The following is a 22,116-nucleotide window of genomic DNA, read 5'->3' on the forward strand; positions in this document are numbered from 1 at the left end:
GCATGCTATCTGCACATACAGACACGTCGTGTGCCAAACTCTTGACAAATACATTTCATATTATCCACAGTTCATCAACTTCATTTCCCTTTTTTTCTCCCTGCAGCATTTGAAGGCTCCACGACAACAACAACAAAAAAGTCGTGTTTTGAACAAGGCAGCAATGAAACTAAAAGACAACAAGAATTGTCTGCGGAGTCGATGTGTTCGCACATGTTGTCTCGACGGGACCATGACAAGATCTCCTGCAGACCCGGAGATGGCGTAGAACTGCGTAATCGGGACAACATATTGCAATGTTTGGATTGGGTTTAAAAGCAGAGTCTGCATTAGAGAAAAACACTCAAGCGGCCTCGCATGACACGGTTGTATTAGACAGCTGTGTGTTCATTCAGTACCTCACAGACACAGACAGTGACCCCACTCTGCTGAACGCTGTTTGTTGTCACAGTCTCTGTGTATCTCAGCTGCAAGAACACCCCCCCCCACTCCAAAACACACACACACACACACACACACACACACCAAACCCCCCTGCTCTGAATTCAGCCGTGGAAGTGTCTCCTGCTGGGGCAGAGGATTCTCAAAGCCGGCCTCCACCTGGGCATCAGTCCACAACGTATACATGTGAAATATATATTATTATTATTATTATTATGAAGAAGAAGCAGTCCAGTCTTTGTGGAGGCAAACGTTTACGATGGATTTACTCATAATTGCCCGTGCACTCTCATTAATCCCTCTGTAATTCAAATCCCCCGTGCACCTCCTCTAATCCTCTTTGGCTGCAGCAGGGGGTTGTAATTGAGCTTCAGCCTCTTTGCAGGTGTGTGTGTGTGTGTGTGAGTGCGCGCGTGTGCGTGTGTGTCGCCACCCAACTGTATCACCTCACCAGACGAAAAGCGTCTCTTGTGAATGGTCAGTTACCTGAATAAGTCCAAACTCTCCTATGGGACGTGTTGATTTAACAAACTGACTCGTTCATATTTTGTTAATCAATGTTCTGTTCTGCAAATATGTAACAAGCAAGAGCGTCCTCGCGTGGACGCTTCTTTATTTTCGAGTTGGCACGTGGACGCCTCGCGGTGAAGTCGCGGGCCTCAGTGATTTTCCATTGAATGTGACTAAACATAACGGAGACGCCTGCTTCACATGTTGTTTCTAAACATTTCCCATCATTGTCACTTCCTGTTGTAAATAACGCGCAAAGTTGTCGGCTGCGTCAAGTTGGGCAAATCGTACCGGAAGTAAACGCATGGACGTAAAAAATTTAACTTTTTGCTTCTTGCTTCGTACAAAAATAGGAGCAACAACTCGTTAAAGTACAGCAACATAATACATCAGAATTTTAAATATGTGTTGTATTATACAAAAGGACGTGAAACTATTTGTGTGTCAACGGACAACTATATGGTAGTTTCTGCTTTTATTTTGAAATCTCACCGAAGCTGTTGATCGGTTATTTCTTTGCGCTTGACAGTAAAACGCTTCACGCTCGCTTGTTTTGTTTGAAGGCGGAGTTCGGGCCATAAAGTCGTCTCTGAATCAACGGTGGAGTCAGTCGTAGTTCTCACGTTCACCGGATTAAAGTGTGTGCGTGTCATTTAACGTTAACACCGCGGACGAACACTTCGGTTTCTCTCGTTTGGAACGCGGACTGATACGGTTAACGTTTCACCTGCGGCGGCATTCAAAGTAACGTCTCCCAATAGGTAAGTTAAAGACTCTTTTTTTTAACGTTACATCTTAACGGTAGACTCAACACACGTGTGTAGGTGTTCCACAACAACCGAAACGGTGCTTAAACTAGCTGTTTAGTGAAATAAAGTGCGTGGAAAATACCGCATATTTGTGTGACTTGCAGTGCAATAGTTACGGTAAAATGTGCGCTTCACGTCCAGTGTTGAGCTGCTTCCTTTGGGCTCTCTACCAGGTGCATGATTAATAAGCACGGTGGAGGACAAAGATGGCTTTTTAAAACATCATTCGTGTGAATGCATTCCTGACAGACACGGAAAAAACAGATGTTTGCAGCTTTTTTGCAGCTTTTTCTTTACAAACCTATCGCCCAAAATTGTAGTTCTATCTCGTCTTAACACAATGCAAATTGTATCGCAGTTATATATCCAACTGCTGATTGCATGGTCGTTTAACGCCTAACGCTACCATTACCCGTGCAGGACTCTCTATTCTCTAAGTCACAAAGTGAAGCGTTGCTTCGCCCTAAAACCGAACTGCGTGTCAAGCTTTCACTGCCTTCTCTCAAAGGCTTTGAGGAGCAATCTCAGCGATTTAAACAGCGAATAAAGCGAGCCGAACATTTGCACAGTTCATACTGTGGAGAGAACAGACTAAATAAAGCGTGATCAGCAGTGAGGACATGTCCAAGAAGTCTCCTGGATGCAATTTGTCCTTCTTTTTTTATATGCGAGCCTGCAGGCACGTCTCTAGTGGCTGCGTTCATTCTGCTTCAGTGAGTGAGTGAGTGAGTGGGGGGGGGGGGGGGATTTAATTTGAGTCCAGAATTAAAATAACAGCCCGGTTCCAGTAGGGCGGTTCGTGGTTAGTGTGAGGAAGTGTTAGTCAGATCCTGCAGCACTCTGTAAACACATGTTGCTTTAAAAACAAGCAGAGGGTCACGTGATGATTGAAGAGTCCTACGAAAGGGCTGATTATTGTGGCACGATGTCTGTCTTAAGTCTGCATAATAACGATGAAGTATAGATGAAGCTGAGAGGGTAAACGGCGTCTCTCTAATGCTCTGTGTTCTTCAGCTGCCGTGGCGTCGACGATGACGCGCCTCTCGTTGCTGTGCCTATGCGCGCTGTTGGCCCTGCGCGGCCACGAGGGCGCGCTCTCCCAGGCCCCGTCCTACGGCGAGCGGGGCTCCGATCTCGGCATGCAGGTGTTCCAGCAGGCGGTCCGCTCCAAGCCTCTGGAGAACGTGGTGCTGTCGCCCCACGGCGTGGCTTCCATCCTCGGGATGCTGCTGCCGGGGGCCCACGGAGAGACCCGCAAGCAAGTCCTCAACGCGCTGCGCTACAAGAAGAACGGTAAGGACCCCCCCCCTTCTGAGCCACTGAAGCCCCTTTTAGATCCCTCACATATTTAGTGTAACGTTTTAAACCCGTGTGCGGTAATAACAGGCCCGTACAGGATGCTGAAGAAGCTGCACAAGACCTTGACGGCCAAGTCCAACCAGGACGTCGTGCTGATCGCCAACGCCATGTTCAACCAGGACGGCTTCCCCGTGGAGGAGGCCTTCGTGGCCGCCAACAAGGCCAACTTCCAGTGCGAGAGCAGGGCGCTGGACTTCAGCGACCCCCAGGGGGCCGCGGAGGAGATCAACGACTGGGTCAGCAACAAGACCAAAGGTCAGGAGTCACTGGTGAACGCAGCGGCTGCTCACACTTGTTACTGCAGGAGTGAGCATGCGTTTGTGTTAAAGTTGTTGATCCACAGTTGTGTATAAATTTCATAAGTTTTGGAGGGAACTGAAACTAAGACGCTTCATCCCTCGTGAATTATTGTTATTTTAATCCAGGTCACATCCCCAGCCTGATCAAAGCAGACATGCTGGACCCGGCGCTGACCCGGCTGGTCGCTGTCAACGCGATCTACTTCAAAGGCCTGTGGAAGTCTCGCTTCCAGCCCGAGAACACCAAGATGAGGCCCTTCACCGGGGGCAACGGGGACGTCTACAAGGTCCCCATGATGTCCCAGCTGTCCGTCTTCAGCATCGGTGAGTGGAGACGTCTCATTCTGTGTTTGTGATTATTCTTTCATGTCATCGACCTGCTTATTAGAGCCCTGATTAGAAGGTTCGGTTCTGCTGTAGATGGATGCAGTATTGATTCAGACGAGTAGGAATTTATTGTCCAGATAAGAAGGTTCATCTTTTTATTTTTAATTTTTTTTTATTATCAGCAGTAAGAGCCAAACAAAGTCAAATAAAATAATAATAAATAAATAATTTATATACATTAAAAAAATAATGATGATAATTCTTCTTTTCTTTTAGAGATGATGTATTTGTGGCTAGTTTTTTTTATTTTTTATTTCTATTTGTAATTTTTAACAAGTGATACAATACTGTGTGATATATTCGGGACATTATGTAAATACAAATAATAAACCACAAAAAAGTCAAGAAAACATAGTAATACAACAGATAATATAATAATAATAATAATAATAATAATAATAATAATACAAAAAGAAATCTAAAATAAAGACAAGATTAAAAAGGAAAAAAATTATATGCATTTGTAAAATAAAAAGATAAAATCTTGCAGGACAGAGAGCTCTGTTAAGCTAATTCTGCCATTTTGCTTTTCACTGAACACTTCTCTCTTTTAATATTGCTATAAAAGATATTCCATACTTTATTGAAAGTGTTAGTGGAGCCTTAGAGAGCGTTTTATTTTTGTGTGCGTAGATGTTGAGCTGTTTCACAGACTGACTCTGATGTTGGATACATGTTGTTGTTTTTATATACAGAATGAGTGCCGGCCAATAACTTGTTGGAGTTAAAGAGTTTTCTTCGAAACAAATAAACTTTACGTTTCCTTCCTTGTAAAACATTTAAATATGTCTGAACATCCGTGTTTGCGAGCTCACACAGCTGGTCACCAGCGTCTCTACCTCCTCATGAAGACACGTCTTTAAGTAAACTCTGAACCGTCCCTGAACCGTCCCTGAACCGTCCCTGAACCGTCCCTGAACCGTCTCTGAACCGTCTCCACCATGACAGTTCAGACTCGCCACATCGCTCTGATATTATTTAGTCTGAGCTGAAACGACACGCCAGTCACCTTCTATATTTAGCGCACACACACACACACACACACACACACACACACACACACACACACACACACACACACAGTCTTTCTCCAGTGTTGCTGTTTGTTGACTTTAGTGCTCATTGGATCACTGTAACACACCTACGCCATAAAGAGTCTGCAGCGGCCCTAAATCACCTGGTTATGGCTTGATGCAGTTATGTTTTATGAATATACTGGGAATCGCGCTTACTTCAGATCCTGATGTGACGTGATTTTTTTTTTTTTTAGTTTAACGGCCGCATGAAGGAAGAAGACCAGTGTGAGCAGCAGCTAAACGGACGTTTGTGCTTCTTCTGCAGAGAGAAACCGGTCATTTTGTCGTCCTTATTTAGCAGCAAAGTGTGTTTTTAGGTGGAAATGTGTTGTTTAAAAAGTCAAAGGAGCCGAGTCATGCTTCAAGCAACAACGCGTTGGAGTAGAAAACTCTGGGCTGGACAGAGCTCTATAAACGGAATCCCTGTGTAAATATAAAGTGTGTTGTTTTAATAGCACTGTTCTGCTAACCGCCCCCCCCCCCCCCCCCCCAAACAAACATCTTTCTGGTGAGTCATTATGAAATGATGCTTTTTTTTTCTTCCTAGTTCTTGTTTATACTAAATCAAAAATGTATCAGAGGGACAAAGGAAAAACGGTGCCGCCCACACAAACACAGCTTCTTCAGCAGAAAAACGATTTATAGCATAAACCCTGAACTCTTCTTCCTCCTCCTCTTCCTCCTGCCAGGTATCGCCTCCACGCCTCAGGGCCTGAAGTACAAGGTGATCGAGCTGCCGTATCACGGCAACACCGTCTCCATGTTGATAGTGCTGCCCTCCGAGGAGGACACGCCCCTCTCCCGCGTCATCCCGCACATCAGCACGGCCACGGTGCAGGGCTGGTCCAAACTGATGAGCATGAGGAAAGTCCGCCTGCTCGTCCCCAAGTGAGAGACACACACACACACACACACACACACACACACACACACACACACACACACACACACACACACACACACACACACACACACACACACACACACACACACACACACACACACACACACACACACACACACACACACACACACACTAGCTCTTCTTTGGCCGAAGGTGACGGTAACTGTGTGTGTGTGTGTGGTGTGTGTGTGTCTTTAGGTTTACTGCTGATGCCGAGGTGGATTTGGAAGCCCCCCTTTCAGCGCTGGGAATAACGAACATGTTCAGCGAGGGCAAAGCCGACTTCAGACACCTCAGTGAGTGACCGTGAGGCTCTGGCTCTGAGTAGCACTCAGTCAGGAGTGTGTGAGTTGTTGTTGTTGTTGTTGTTGTTGTTGTTGTTGTTGTTGTCTATAGCTGCACCGGCGTGGAAAACAAACATCCCTCCTGTTCTCCGTCTCTCTCCCCGAGCGATGGAGTGACAGACGCTCCAAGTGTTGGCCTCTAGTGCCACCATGTGGTGTAATCTGCAAAGGAGTTTAGTGGATTAATCCAGAAAAAAAAGGGTCTTTTCTGATGGATGTGGATTACATTTCCCCCAGTCGCCAAAGCTGTCCTTTATAACTTCCTGTTTCCGCATCGTTGTCTGTAATGTGTCTAAAAGGCAACAATGCATTTCATTTTTTAACTTAATCTGAACCGTGACCTGCAGGTGTTAAAGCACCCTGTTTTAAAAAGCACCTGAAAGATCCAGTGCACTTTGTCTCTTCCGTACCTGTGTGCCGTCCAACCACGTTGTTGTTGTTGTTGTTGTTGTTTTCTTCTCAGGCGCTGAGCCCGTTCACGTCTCCAAGGCTCTGCAGAAAGCCAAAATCGTGGTGAATGAAGACGGGACAAAAGCAGCAGCTGCCACTAGTGAGTGTTTTGTTCTGGGACTTGTGGTTTTTAGACAAACATTTTGAGCCCAACACACTGATGATGATGTTGTTGTTGTTGTTGTTGTCTCTGACGTGGTTTTGTGTTCAGCTGCCATTTTGCTGGCTCGGTCCTCTCCGCCCTGGGTTACAGTGGACCGACCTTTCCTCTTCCTCATCAGACACAAAGCAACAGGTGTGTTCCAATATTTTCTTTCCCCTTATGTGTGTCTCTGTGTCTCTAACAGACATTGATGAGTTGTCCCCGTCTCTGTCCCAGGTACCGTCCTCTTCATGGGGCAGATCAACCAGCCTTGAGCCCAACCATCACTGGTTTATCTGCTGGTAGCGTCGTACACCAGCAAGGGGAATGCTTCCACTGCCACACACACACACACACACACACACACACACACACACACACACACACACACACACACACACACACACACACACACACACACACACACACACACACACACACACACACACACACACACACACACACACACACACACACACACACACACGTTGCTGTAGACTTATGTACAGTGTGGACATATATTTGTTTTAAATATTGCTTTTTATGTTACACATGTTCTGTAACTCATAACATGCTTTATAAAATGTTTTTGCTGACTACATTTTTCCAGCTGTTTTTAATTTGTTTTTTTGTTTTTTTATACTTTTTTTGAATTTATTACATTTTTTTTTTTTTTTCTTTTTTAAAGACTTTGAATGTCAATTGTGTATTTCTCTCACCTCTGGAGTAGTATGAGCAGTTTATTTATCTCGCCACTGATTGGTCTGTTCTTAGGACATCTTGAACGTCTCTCATTCGGCTGCTCTACGATGATTGTTTCCCTCAGAGGAAGTCTTCTGTTTTCATACTTGCTTCATATTTGATCAAATAAATACACATATTTATAACATCAGTGGTTGTGCCTTGTTTTGGGTAATCTCACTTATTCTGTTTGTATGTTCACTTCAGCGATTAAAAGCACTGTTTTGAATGATGTGGAGGTTTCTAAGGAATGTGAATCACGGCATAGACGGCACGGTTTTAAATTACAGAACAACATTGACTAGCAGCTCAACAGTTGGTATTTCCAATTCAATCACTGAGTGTAACGTTTTTATTTTGATCCCAGTAAAGCCACGTTGAATTGTGAAGATGTAGTTGTGGTTTGTTAAAGTGGAACTCTGGAAGATTTTCATTTAAAGACGTCTGTTCAGTCACCCTGTCTCCCCGAAGGAAATGACATGAAGTCTGTTTTTGAGTCTGCGGCCGACTGACGGACGTGTTGGTCACAGCCCGAGATTCCAGACTGCTGAACTCAAAGCACCATTCCTTTTTTTTGTTTTCACTCAAATTCTTTATCAACCAAATCTTAAGGATTTCCACTATAAAGTTACAGAACTGGAACAGTCATAGAATTAAAAACCCACAATTTAAATCGGTGATTCTCAACTGGTGGGTCGAGGACCCGTTTTCAGTGGGTCGCGGACCTTTGCCTGAATGAATAAAAAAAAAATCCTGTGCTTTTATTTTGAAGGGGCTTTTTAATGCAGCGGAGTTATTCACACTCAACAGTATTTGGCGTTAATGCCTTGTGATGCTAATAGACACGGTTTGTCTTCATGCTAATTGAGCGAAACGCAAGTACGACACCGACTAATGAGAGATGGATTCGCTCCATCTTTTCATTAAATACATTTGAGAAGTTGAACATGTGGGTCGCGGCTCGTCATGTAGGGGTGATGGTGGGTCCCGCAGCCAGACCAGCTGAGAACCACTGGTTTAAATCATGGAACGCCAGGAACTTTAAAAAAATGAACAGTTCAAACTTCAGCTCTAGGATATTTAAGAACCGTGAACTTCAATTCTAGAGCTCAATCTTATTGATTCTGGTCCTGAAATTTGCGGATCCATTTGTGATCCGGAAATGAGGACCAGTGTAACAGTACTGAACAACTGCGTCCTTTAGAACAGACGGAATGAAGGGTCACATCTGACCTCTGATTCTTTCTAAAATCACTCTGTGGATACATCTGAGAGCTGATCTTGTGTGAGTACATGTGAGGCTTTTCATTTCTTTTCACAGACATCTTGTAATGTCTTTTAACTTTTAGTACAAACTGAATCAACGAATAAAACAAAGAGATATATATATATACATACATATACACATATATATATATATAGAGAGAGAGAGAGTAAATACCCACAGTCGTACATTCTATTTGTGGTAAGGTGATATATCGCAGTGCTGTGCCGTTCGTATTTACACTGTTTCAGAGCCTTTGCAGCCTGTCGTCACACTCAACCATTGAACAGGTGGCGTCAGCTAAGTCTCTGAGGGTTCAGGGTTTAAGGCTTTAGGTGGGGGGGGGGGGGCGGCATTGGGATCGGGTCCTGGTCTTCTGCACAGAGGGTTGTGGGTCACATTACCCAGTAAGGCATGCTGGGCTTGCATTCTGCAAAATGCATCCTGGTATTTTTCATGTGACACACGTTGTATTTGGGACATACTAGATCTTTTTTCTGGCATACTAATACGTGTGGTAGTAAAAAAAAAGAAATCTGTCTTGTATATATAATATTTGTAGTTATATTTTAGTTATTGTGGATTTTTTACTTTTTTACTTATTTATATACTTGTTTTGATCTTGTTTTCACTAAGTCTCTTGTTTGCACTATATCATATATTATATTAATTAAATTAAATTAAATTAAATTAAATTATATTATATTATATTAATTATATTATATTATATGTATTATATTATATATATTATATATATATTATATTACATTACATTACATTATATTATATTATATTATATTATATTTAATTATATTATATCATATTACATTACATTATATTATATTATATATGCTGCTGTAATCCTGTAAATGTCTCCGCTGCGGGACTAATAAAGTATTATCTTATCTCTTACGGTTATTGAAACGCAACGTGAATTTTTCGCAAACGCCCCCCCATTCCCTGCAGTCATTACGGTAATCCTGATCAGCTGATCCTCCTCCTTCTCTTTTTTTTTTTTACTGCCGAGTGAGGAGGAGAAACCCACTGCTGGGTACTTATAATATAAACCATGGCGGCGGAGATCCACTCGAGGCCCCAGACCGCCAGACCGATTCTCTTGAACAAGATCGAGGGACACTCGGACGCTGTCAACGCGGCCGTTCTGATCCCTAAAGAAGATGGAGTGATCACGGTCAGCGAGGACAGGTGAGCTGTTGTTGTTTGTTTTTTAACGGGAGTAGCTAGCGGGCTCCGTCTATTTGCTGGTCACGACACTCATAACTAAGGGCAGTAGCTAGCGGGCTCCGTCTATTTACTGGTCGTGACACTAACATTTTTTTGGTGCAACCGTAATAGTCAACGGGAATATATATGTTTTTTTATTCTATAATAATGAGCTTTACGACTCAATATTCTTGTACGTAACGGTATTTTAATGTTGTTGTTGTTGTTGTTGACTTAGCGCTAACAAGCTAGCTAGCTAGCTAGCTACTGCTAAGAGTAAACATTACTTTCTCTGCTGCCTTCAAGTGCCGCTCGTAATCTGTAAATATTTAATTCGTCGCAAGGGCTTATAATGAAACGACTTGTAGCTGGACCTTGTTATAAGAGTGTTTGGTTTCATGAAAACAGTAACAACAGGGCAAGTTGTTTATTTATTGTATTTACAAGTTGCTTTGTAATGATTAACATAAAAGCTACGCGTGATTTTAATACGTTGTTGAACGTCACATTTTGACAACTGGGTACAGTACCATTTTTATTTATTTTTTGTGTGCATAATTTGACAGACCTCTTCCCTTTGCTCTGTGTCAAGGTGTGACAGGGTTCACATCAGTCCAGCGCTGGAAGTGACACCAGGGCTGACATTCATTACAAGTGTGTGTGAAAGAAACAACATCCTCATTTAAAGATAAAGGAACTGGTGAAGAAATGTTATGCAGTTTCCATCGCACGTCTAAAACCCCACTTGATACTGAAAAAGGGAAGCTGTGTGGCGATGGTGCAGCAGTCTGACGCTCAGATGCGGCTTTCGATTGGTGAACATTTTACTGGAATAGATGTAAAACCTCTAAAAGCAGGTTGAAGGAAGCTTATTTGAACTGCAAACTTAATGTGGTTCAAGAACCCAACACGACCGTACGCGGGGTCTTTGCAAAGCTATTTTAAAAGATGCTGAAATGCGTCACAAGCAACAACACAGTTCTACATGTTGTTAACTTTCCCCCCTCAGAACCATCCGGGTCTGGCTGAAACGAGACAGCGGGCAGTACTGGCCGAGCATCTACCACACGGTCTCCTGTGAGTATAGGCCTTCACACACACAGCTGCGACACGGCGTGCGTTGACTCTCCCGCTCACGCCGAACGTCTCCTCTCCTTTCAGCTCCGTGCTCCTGCATGTCCTACCACCACGACAGCAGACGCATCTTCATCGGCCAGGACAACGGAGCTGTTGTGGTGAGTGACGCTGCGCTCTCACTCCAGGGATCACTCCAGGGATCACTCTTTTGAGTGTTCTTTAATCTTAAACCTGCAGATCTGGTTTAAGTAGGCTGCAAGTTCAATATTTGGAGTCCACCAAATGCCCCGTGGAGGAGGAGGAGGAGGAGGAGGAGGAGGAGGGGGGGGGAGGGGGAGGGAGGGAGGAGGAGGAGGAGGAGGAGGAAGAGGAAGGAAGGAAGGAAGGAAGGAAGGAAGGAAAGAAGGAGGGAGGGAGGGAAGGAAGGAAAGGAGGGAGAAGGGAGGGAGGGAGGGAGGAGGAAGCGGGAGGGAGGGAGGAGGAAGCAGGAGGGAGGGAGGGAGGAGGAGGAGGAGGAGGAGGAGGAGGAGGCGGCAGGAGGGAGGGAGGGAGGAGGAGGAAGAGGAAGGAAGGAAGGAAGGAAGGAAGGAAAGGAGGGAGAAGGGAGGGAGGGAGGAGGAAGCAGGAGGGAGGGAGGGAGGAGGAGGAGGAGGAGGGAGGGAGGGAGGGAGGGAAGGAAGGAAGGAAGGAAAGAAGGAGGTAGGGAGGGAGGGAAGGAAGAAAGGAAGGAAAGAAGGGAGGAGGGAGGGAGGGAGGAGGAAGCAGGAGGGAGGGAGGGAGGGAGGAGGAGGAGGCAGGAGGGAGGGAGGGAAGGAAGGAAGGAAGGAAGGAAGGAAGGAAGGGAGGGAGGAGGAGGAAGGAGGGAGAAGGGAAGGAGGAGGAGGAGGCAGGAGGGAGGGAGGGAGGGAGGGAAGGAAGGAAGGAGAGAGGGAGGGAGGGAGGGAAGGAAGGAAGAAAGGAAGGAAAGAAGGGAGGAGGAGGGAGGGAGGGAGGGAGGGAGGAGGAGGAGGAGGAGGCGGCAGGAAGGAGGGAGGCAAGGAAGGAAAGACGGGAGAAGGAGGAAGGAGGGAAGGAAGGAAGGAAGGAAGGGAGTAGGGAGGAAGAGAAGAAGGAGAAGAAGGGAGGAGGAGGAGGAGGATGATGGTTGTTTGATTTTAAACTTTTTTGTGTGTTTGTTCGCCCTCTAGGAGTTTCTCATCTCTGAAGATTTCAACAAGATGAGCCACGTCAAGACTTATCCAGGTGAGCACACACACGCACGCACGCACACACACACACACACACACACACACACACACACACACACACACACACACACACACACGTAGAGCAAAAGCTAACGGCTTACGACTGGAAGAATGATGATGGACTAAAAAAGATGAACAAATCAGACGATTGACGGATTAATAATCGATTAATTTGTTTTAATTTGTTTAAAGCAAACCTGGTGAAAATAACAAAAGGAGACGTCTGAAGACGTCGTGACGGGCATTAAAAAAACCAAACAATTAATCAAAAGCATAATCTGATAAAGGAAGTGGTTATGACTGGTTTCCTGCCGTATTGGTAACATGAACTTGACCGTGTCGGCGGCCCCGGTGCTCTCAGACGACCGAGCTCCACATTGCAATGCTCCCATCTGGCTTTTACCGCTTGCAGCGAAATGGAGCAGCAGAAACAGCAGAAACATGACTCAGCACTTCAGATCAAACAGGACGTGTGTCTGCACTTCAGAGCCTGGGCGGGGCTTAGCGTCGCCATTAGCCTTCTGGCCGCCGGTGTTACTTCCAGCGCCGCAGACGACTCAATATTGACTTTTTAGCAGCAGCTTTGTCTAAAGCTTAAGACGGCTTCCATATGTTCCGTCTGCTTATGTGCTGTTGTCAGAATCAGAAGAACCTTATTGATCCCCAGTGGGTAGTACACACGTTACAGCTGCTCCAATATAGGAATAAAGAAATATAAGGAAAATAGAAATCAATATACACTACCTGGTATTCTAAATAATGCATTTTGTCTGTTTTCTTATGTTTATATTCATGTTATAAATGGACAAATGTCAATTAGATGATGGTCTGAATAATGCTTTGGAGACGTTGAGCTCCTCCAGTGTTCACCTGTTAGAGGTGATCCCAGATGAACCGCTGAGGCGGTTTGAAGGGATTCGCTTTAGTCTGGATTACAGCCTCTAAGAGGAGCCTCTGCTGGGATCAGCACTCAGAACATTACAGAACCAGCAAGTCGGTCTTTTAAAGGTGGAGCTCATCCGTGACGGCTCCGATCCAAAGCCCAGTTCAATGGACTTGTGTGCCTGTTTTTAACACTCTGTGTGTGTGTGTGTGTGTGTGTGTGTGTGTGTGTGTGTGTGTGTGTGTGTGTGTGTGTGTGTTTGCAGCCCACCAGAACCGCGTGTCAGACATGGTGTTCTCCCTGGAGAGTGAGTGGGTGGTGAGCACCGGCCACGACAAGAGTGTGAGCTGGATGTGCACCCAGAGCGGCAGCATGCTGGGGAGGCACTACTTCACAGCCTGGGCCTCCTGCCTCCAGTATCCTCCACTCACTGTGTGTGTGTGTGTGTGTGTGTGTGTGTGTGTGTGTGTGTGTGTGTGTGTGTGTGTGTGTGCTGAGGGCCCCCACCCGTCCTACAAATGAACACAAGCCACAGATTCAAAGACGCATCTTTTTTTTTGTAGTTTTGCCTCTTTGTAGACGTTTTGTGGTTGTTCTGCATTTCTTCCTAGTAATTTGGGGTCTTTTTTTTTAAAATTGTTTTTCCATTTTTTATAGTTGTATTTTTTGGTCGTTCTGCATCTTTTTGACGTCATATTTTGTCTCTTTCTGGTTGTTTTGCATCTTTTTGACGTCATATTTTGTCTCTTTCTGGTTGTTTTGCATCTTTTTATAGACCATTTGCATCTCTTTAGTCGTTTTGCATCTTATTGTGGTTTGTGGTTGTTTTGTGTGTCCATTTGTTGTTGCATCTTTTTTTGGTTGTTTTGCATCTTTTTGTCATCATTTTGCTTCCAATTGTGGTTGTTTTGCTTGTCTATTTTGTCGTTTTGCGTCTCTTTGTAGTTGTTTTGCGTCTCTTTGTAGTTGTTTTGTGTCTCTTTGTAGTTGTTTTGCGTCTCTTTGTAGTTGTTTGCGTCTCTTTGTGGTTGTTTTGCGTCTCTTTGTGGTCTGTTTCTTTGTCTTTGTAGTTGTTTACCATCTCGTTTTGGTCATTTCATGTCTCCCTGTTTGTTTTGTCTCTTTTTTTCGTAGTGTTGTGCCTCTTTGTGACTTCCCAACAATAGATCTTAGCCGTAGCTTCAAACAATGTCTCTATCCCAGGGGTCCCTTAACCTGTTGGGGCCCCTTTTGGACCTGTGGACCTGTAGCCCAGTGGGCCTGTCTGGTAGCCCGTCCCTGAGCGCATACAGGGAGTGTGTGTAGCCGTGTGTCCGTTTCCTCCCTGACTCCCCGGCTCAGATACGACCACGAGACGCAGCACGCCTTCGTCGGCGATTACTCGGGTCAGATCACGCTGCTGAAGCTGGAGAAGCAGACGTACTCCACCATCACCACGCTGAAGGGTCACGAAGGTAAAGACGCACCTGAAGAACCGCAGAACCATGAACCGCAGAACCATGAACCGCAGAACCATGAACCGCACGCGTAGTTTGTCTCGTAATGTATGACGAGACAAACGTAATGTATAATTGTCTCGTTCAGTATGACGACACGAGGAAATGAAACAAAAAACATTTTACATAACCAGAAAAAAAGGAGCTTTATAGGCTCAGACATTTACTTTCCAAATGAGTAGAGCTCACCACCAGACATCCCATCATTTGGTTTTAGATGATGATGATGATGGAAAATGTCATTTCTCATCCAGCCGAACAAAATCCCACATCTGCTAGTTTTGAGATCTGGCAGTGAAGATACAAACCCTTGCCTCATAGCGTTCATTTGAATGTCCTCCCTCTCTCTTTGATGCGCAGATGTGCCGTCATGGTGATGCACATTAACGGCTGTGGGTGCCGGCCTCAAGCTGTGCACAGGCGGGAGTTCTACCTTTTTAATATTTAACGGAAGTTATGATCAAATACAATAAAACGGAACAGAAAGGTCAGACTTTAATGTCACTTTGTTCTGTTTTTAACTAGTTAGAAACATTTTAATTTCTTTCATAATATTCTCAGAGGAATATCCTCCACCCATGATTAAAACCTGTTTGTTGCGGTTGCATGTAAAGCCTTTTGGCTCTTACAGTAAATGATTGCCTCCAGGTTTAAGGTCTGAGCGTCCTGTAGTTCTCCCAGCCACCACCAGGTGGAGCCGACGACACAGGGAGGGGGGGGGTTGCTGTCCCCCCCCCAACAGGCTCCGTGTGCAGCACATGTAACAGGTGTGCGTCTTCCTTCCTGCAGGCAGCATAGCGACCCTGTGGTGGGACCCCGTCCAGAGGCTGCTGTTCTCGGGGGCCGCCGACCACAGCGTCATCATGTGGGACATCGGGGGCCGCAAAGGACGGACGCTACTGCTGCAGGGACACCAGTAAGTCCGTCGCTGTGACGCAGCTTCACCTCCTCCCCAAGGTCTCTTTTGCATCTCTTCGTAGTCCTTTTGCGTCTGTTTTTGAGTTGTTTTGCATCTCTTTGTAGTTGTTTTGATGCTGAATTGTCTTCATGAATTATTGCTAACCTGTCCAGTGACTCCGGAGCTAAATATCCGTCTGTTCAGCTGCTGAATGCTCAGATGTCTTCAAGAGCTCTAACTCTGTGTCTGTCATTCCTGCTCTGTCAGCTGTTTGGAGCTGGCAGGTCATTTTTAGTGGCTTTATTAAAGCTTGTTTTTGCTTGAAATGTTTTGCATTTGGGGTTTAATAAGAGCTGCTGGGACTGAATTACACACTCGACAAATGAAAAACACTCTGCGGAGTCGTTTCTCTGTGAAGTCATTGCTCAATGCGGGTTGAAATTATTATTGAATATTAATTATTGTTATTACTTTTCTCCCTCCTTCAACGTGTCCCTCAGCGAGCGCGTTCAGGCCGTTCGGTTCCTGCAGTTGACGAGGCAGCTGGTGTCGTGCTCGGCCGACGGAGGCATGGCGGTGTGGAACATGGACACACAGAGAGAAGAGGTCTGCATCACCCTTAGAACCAGTAGAGGAACCAGTAGGGGAACCAATAGAGGAACCAGTAAAGGAACCAGTAGGGGAACCAGTAAAGAAACCAGTAGGGGAACCAGTAAAGAAACCAGTAGAGGAACCACTAGAGGAACCACTAGAGGAACCACTAGGGGAACCAGTAGAGGAACCAGTAGAGGAACCACTAGAGGAACCACTAGAGGAACCACTAGAGGAACCAGTAGAGGAACCAGTAAAGAAACCAGTAGGGGAACCAGTAAAGAAACCAGTAAAGAAACCAGTAGAGGAACCAGTAAAGAAACCAGTAGAGGAACCACTAGAGGAACCACTAGAGGAACCACTAGGGGAACCAGTAGAGGAACCAGTAAAGAAACCAGTAGGGGAACCAGTAAAGAAACCAGTAGAGGAACCAGTAGAGGAACCAGTAGAGGAACCACTAGGGGAACCAGTAAAGAAACTAGTAAAGAAACCAGGAGGGGAACCAGTGGGGGAACCAGTAAAGGAACCAGTAGAGGAACCAGTAGAGGAACCAGTAGAGAAGTAAAAGATGTGCAGAAGCCCTGAGAGGCGAGAGAGAAACAGGTTCTAGTCTGATCTAAATAGTTTTCTCTGGTGTGTTTGTGACTTAAAAAAAAGGTTTTGGTGAAGTTCATCTTTCTATGTTTGTTGTTGTAATACTCATTTTGGCCACAAGAGGCAGAAGTGCACCACTACCTCATGTTCTGAATAAGACTAAAAAGCATTCATGTTTTCTTCCAGGTGAGTTTTAATTCACACATCTTTGTAACACACTTTATGAACCTCGTGTTTAGAGAGCATGGAGGCATTATGAAAAATGGCAAAACCTTTTTTTGTTTTGTTTTTTACAGGCAGCTTCTCTCTCCTCTGCACTAATACTTTTGTCGTTTTTTAAAGTCTTTTGTTGTCTCACTTCTGTCTCGAGTGCTGCCTGCATGGACAAAGATGATGATTTTTGCGGCTGTTTTCCTCTTGAAGAGTTGAAAGTTAGTCGTCTTTCACAGTAGCCTTTGACTGTGTGTGTGTGTGTGTGTGTGTGTGTGTGTGTGTGTGTCTCTGTCTCTCTCTGCAGGCGCCTCAGTGGTTAGACAGCGACTCGTGTCAGAAGTGCGAGCAGCCGTTCTTCTGGAACATCAAGCAGATGTGGGACACTAAGACCCTGGGGCTCCGACAGGTAGGAGAGTCAGACCAGGATTCTCTCACGACCCATCAGTCATACTAATGCTATAAAGTATATATATATGTGTATATGTGTTTGTGCAGCACCACTGCAGGAAGTGCGGCATGGCTGTGTGTGGGAAATGTAGTTCTAAACGCACCACGTTCCCGATCATGGGCTTTGAGTTCCCGGTGCGGGTTTGTGACGCCTGCTTCGACACCGTCAAAGAAGAAGAGTGAGTAACGGACTCCCTCTTAACGTGGTAATCACTCTCATTATATTCCTGCTGTCAGAAGCAGCTCTGATTTAAGTGTGTGTGTGTGTGTGTGTGTGTGTGTGTGTGTGTGTGTGTGTGTGTGTGTGTGTGTGTGTGTGTGTGGTGCAGCCGGACACCTTTGGCCACGTTCCACGAGGGGAAACACAACATCGCTCACATGGACATGGACCCCTCCAGAGGCCTGATGGTCACCTGTGGAAGCGACCGCATTGTGAAGGTGAGCAGCGCTTCGTTTATTCCAGGTGATTCAGGCTTGGGCCCAATGACCAGAACTCAGTCACAGCACTGTCACTGCTGCCCCCCCCCCCCCTTTGTTGATGACCTGAATGTGGGTCGTTTAGTCGAGTACGTTAGTCTAGTCTACCGGACTTTGTGACTGAGGTTTGTGTAGATTAGAATTCCTGTTGTGTCATGTGATCAGTGGTTACTTTATTTCTACTTTCTATTTGTTTTCCATCGTGCAATTTGGTGTAAATTATGAGATTAAACACGTCTGAAGAAAACCCCCTGAAAGGTGAGATGAGGTAGAACTTTCTTGTGCCAGAGATTCATTAAAGATGACAACAGAACACTAAGAAAAACAATAACATTTAAAATATAAACATGAGTATTGTAGTATAGTGTATAAGAAGTAATACTGACACCAGTGTAAAAATAGAAGAGCAGTACATGTATTAATAAATACAAAGTAATACTAACTCTCGTCTAATAGAAACTCAAATAAAAAAGTAATATTGGCATAAATAACTTGTATTGCACATGCTGTGTTGCTCAATAATAAGTAAAGTTGCTGTGATGTGGTTGTTGTGGATGTGGTCTCTGGTCTCTGGTCTACAGTCCTCTCTGTGTTAATGCAGATCTTTGCAGACGGCCCTCTTCTTCATTTGCCGTCCGTTTGTCTCCACAGATCTGGGATGTGACGCAGGTGGTTGGCTGTAGCTTAGCAACAGGCTTCTCTTCGCGCTGATTGGCCCGGTACCAACTCCACCCCCCTTCCCCCATCCCCCCCTCCTCCTCCAGGGCTCCGCCCACTCTTCCAATGTCATGGAAACCCCTTTGTACAGTATCTCATCTCCGCCTCCCTCATATCTCTCTCTCTCTCTCTCTGTGTGTGTGTGTGTGTGTGTGTGCGCTCCACATTCCTTTTGCTTCTCAAACATTTAATTTCACTACCCGTCAGTCCAACATGAAAGTGTGTGTGTGTGTGTGTGTGTGTGTGTGTGTGTGTGTGTGTGTGTGTGTGTGTGAGAGTGAGTGAGTGAGTGTGAGTAATGTTTTGACTTTTCGCTCTGAACCCTAAGCACAAGTGTGTGTGTGTGTGTGTGCATGCATCGTAATGATTTCTCCTATGGGAGGAATGGTATTGATATTAGTGTTTACATTATATTAATATTTCCGATGCTTCTTTGGACAAAATGTCTTTTCTTTTTTTTTATTTTTTTATTCCCGCTGTAAAGTTCACTAAACCGCCGACCTGGCACTCCTGTACAAACACTCGCTAGCTTGCTTATCACTGTGTCCCACTGACTGCACATCACTCACTGTAACAGCCATCCACCACGTGCACACGTACAGCCATCCACCACGTGCACACGTACAGCCCTGCATCACGGGCGGAGTCGGTAGCTGCTTGAAGTGACTCATCACTGATCCGAGCGATCGGCTTCTTCTCTGTCTCTTTCAGTTCTCGTCGTTCTTTTCTTTCACTAGTTGGCCTTAAATCACTCTCAGGAGGTTTTACATCGGTAGGTTGTCACTGGACGGGGGTCTCTGTCATGTCGGTTAATAATAATGTGGAATCACAAACAATGGAACAGCCTCTTTCCTGATATATATATGAATCCTGAGGTGTATCTCATTAGCAGGTTTTGAGTCTCCAACTTGATTCTGGTAACGGTTAAAACTAGAAAGGTGCACTCGGTACGGTGCGTATCCCTCCGCCAGGTGTGTCTGCAAACGACCGCCCCGATTGGCTAAAACAAGCAGCCGTGCTATGCAGGTAAACGGCTCGGAAGTCGTCGCGCAACTTACTTCGTACAATCTGGCTTAAACAAAAACTAAAACCCGCGTCGGAGTGGCGGTGATGTACTCAGCACAGTGCGTACCGGTAGTTCCATTAGCCGTTTTTTATATATATGTGTGTGTGTGTGTGTGTGTGTATGTGTGTGTGTGTGTGTGTGTGTGTGTGTGTGTGTGTGTGTGTGTGTGTGTGTGTGTGTGTGTGTGTGTGTGTGTGTTAGCCAAACACACCGTCCAAAACACTAAAAGTGAGCGAACGGTTTCCCCGACTGCAGGCGCAGTAGTGGCGGCTGTTAGCCGGCGACCCTCTACCGACTGAGGGGGGGGGGGGGGGGGTGTTAGTGAGTGAGAAGGCAGAATAAGTCACAGCAAAGAAAACGAAACCGAGAGGTCCTTGAACATGCAGCCGTAACTGGCCACCCAAAAATATTCCATGTTTGCCGTGGACGGACACGGAGGTGCACACACTCACTCACTCACTCACTCATGTGATTCTCCTGGTGGAGATTACAATAGCCCGGCATCACCGCTTCTCGTTAGAACCCAAGATTGTGATGCATCGTGAGAAATACTTTTCATCTCGTTAAAAATATAAATATTGCCCCTTTTTTTATTTTTTTATTTAAATGGCGTAAAATTGGAGAACGGTACTTGGGAAAAAAACTACAAGTAGCACTAAATGCCGGCATGTTGAATCGCTGCCTTACAGAGAGAAGGACACACTCACAAAGCCTTTTGTTTTTTATCAGTGCTCACGACTGTTCACCTCGTTCTACGGCTCTAGATGTTTCCTTCCAGCCCGTTTCTGTTTTTTCCATTATTGCAAATTCTAACTCCGCCCCCTCTCGCCTCATAACGCTCTTGCCACTGCACTGAATTGCACAACTCGTGGTCTTTTTTTTGTTGTCTTTTTTGTCTTTTTTTTTAATTAAACAAAACCGTCTTTTGTAAGAGTTGATTCATAGCTGGACTGGATGTAGAGTCCTTTTTTGTAAATAGCAGCCGGCGTCTCCTAATGTTTAGACTCAACGCTCGCCTTATTGTAAGTGTGGGGAAGGAAACAAAATTAGCGTCATAATGTTGGAATTCCTGATTTCAAAATGTAGTCACATTCCAGGTTTTTGATCATGTAGTGTGTATTTATATTTGTAGTAAAGTATTTATCTATTATCATTGTAAGTGGTTGTTTACTTGTCTTACTCCACAATGTGTTCATGTCACACGGTAATACTTGGGGTTAGACTGAAGGGCTGATGATTACTCACTCTGTCAGCAGCCAATATTTTGCATGAATGTTCATTATTTATATTTCTTTTTTTTCTTCCCATTTCTGTCCTTTTTTGTTGTTTCCCGCTTAAAAACAAGTTTTGGGATAAAACATTTATTAAGTTCTTCTTCAAAATGATCAGCATAAACAACATACTTAATATATTACTAAAGCTCCATTCATTGACCGGTAATTTAATATATTATGTTTAATAAAAGGAAAAAGCTTAAAGGCTCCGTAGAACATTTCATTGTTATTACGTTTTCAGTATTTCATCCAATTCTACTACAAAAATATTGATTTTGTTTAATTTGAACTACTTTTAAAAGAGTACGTAAAACGAGCACAATGTTAAAGCTCTAACAATAAATGTGTTACAGCTCTTTAGCTGCTGAACACACCGCTATGCTAGCCGCTAACGTAGAGTTTGCTAGCTGGAAAAACGAAAACGATGAGCTAAAAGAAGCTAAAAACAACGTTGTAGAGCTGCATACTTTTATTTGGCCACTTGGTGGCAGCAGAGCAACGTGGAAAGAAACTATTAACATATTGTTCTAGCGAACGTGCTAACAGACGACACCTGAGATAAGTAGCTGACTTGTTCTTTTTTTAAATAGGTTAACCAGCTAGCCGCTAAGAAAAAAAACCCAGCTTTTTGCTGCTTGACGAAAGCGGAAGGTTTCAAACTAAATCAATATATTTCGAAACACAGTCATTTGATCCTTTTTCTCTTTTTAGTCAAACGTGAATATTGGCGAGCTGATCTCAGTCCAACCCTAAGTATGGTACAGCGTCGTGTCATCGGGGTCTACAGGGTTATCGGCTACCGAACAATCAGGATCTGGAACTCATTGTGTGCTTTGTGACGGATCGCTGTTCTGGCAGGGTTGTGAAAGAGAGCTGAAGGAAGGGAGGAAGGAAGGAAGGGAGGGGTGGATTTTTCTAATGTTGTAAATGGTTTATTTCCTTTTTCTTTAAAACGATGGAGCAGTTGCTGGAGTCCCGTAATCTCAAACTCTGTAAATTTGATTTTCCCTTTTTTCTTTTTTTTTGGTTTGACTTCCTTGTAAAAGACACTCGCGGTTTGTTTAATGTATCTCTCACTGTATTTTTTTAAATACTTTTGTTGACAATACTGACATAAGTCTCTCTGGGCCCTGAAATCAGGACGCAGAGAGAAAAGAACTGAAGCTTAATAAAGATATTCTGATAT

General features: G+C 44.7%; 3 protein-coding genes across 4 annotated transcripts in view; 2 read left to right on the top strand and 1 right to left on the bottom strand.

Annotated features, from left to right (window-relative positions):
* The window catches only part of psmd2 (proteasome 26S subunit ubiquitin receptor, non-ATPase 2), a 3,925-nt gene extending 3,298 nt beyond the window's left edge, over positions 1-627 (bottom strand). Inside the window, exon 1 of the mRNA XM_068734456.1 lies at positions 526-627. Coding sequence (XP_068590557.1) covers positions 526-627 — 102 coding nt within the window. The remainder of the gene's footprint in view (positions 1-525) is intronic.
* Positions 628-1,509: 882 nt separating this feature from the next.
* serpine2 (serpin peptidase inhibitor, clade E (nexin, plasminogen activator inhibitor type 1), member 2) lies at positions 1,510-7,613 on the top strand. The gene is made up of 9 exons (XM_068706241.1): positions 1,510-1,712; positions 2,775-3,053; positions 3,147-3,374; positions 3,545-3,742; positions 5,571-5,769; positions 5,984-6,081; positions 6,593-6,679; positions 6,791-6,874; positions 6,959-7,613. The coding sequence occupies exons 2-9, from the start codon at positions 2,792-2,794 to the stop codon at positions 6,994-6,996; spliced, it is 1,194 nt and encodes a 397-aa protein (XP_068562342.1). The 5' UTR covers positions 1,510-1,712; positions 2,775-2,791; the 3' UTR covers positions 6,997-7,613.
* A 2,145-nt stretch (positions 7,614-9,758) lies between these two features.
* On the top strand, positions 9,759-19,851 carry wdfy1 (WD repeat and FYVE domain containing 1). Of its 2 annotated transcripts, XM_068706366.1 has the most exons (12): positions 9,759-9,932; positions 10,960-11,027; positions 11,112-11,185; positions 12,215-12,269; positions 13,423-13,573; positions 14,499-14,611; positions 15,443-15,569; positions 16,052-16,157; positions 17,254-17,355; positions 17,445-17,575; positions 17,726-17,834; positions 18,525-19,851. In XM_068706366.1, exons 1-12 carry the CDS (start codon positions 9,796-9,798, stop codon positions 18,582-18,584), a joined length of 1,233 nt encoding a protein of 410 aa, XP_068562467.1. In that variant the 5' UTR covers positions 9,759-9,795; the 3' UTR covers positions 18,585-19,851. The 2 variants fall into 2 exon arrangements, with proteins under 2 accessions (XP_068562467.1, XP_068562460.1); XM_068706359.1 differs by lacking the exons at positions 17,445-17,575; positions 17,726-17,834; positions 18,525-19,851 and having other exon boundaries at positions 16,052-17,345.
* Positions 19,852-22,116: the final 2,265 nt, after the last annotated feature.

This window comes from Cebidichthys violaceus, unplaced genomic scaffold (genome assembly GCF_023349555.1).
Source record: "Cebidichthys violaceus isolate CVI_PGR_0920_01 unplaced genomic scaffold, fCebVio1.0.p SCAF_1, whole genome shotgun sequence".
Lineage (NCBI taxonomy): Eukaryota > Metazoa > Chordata > Actinopteri > Perciformes > Stichaeidae > Cebidichthys > Cebidichthys violaceus.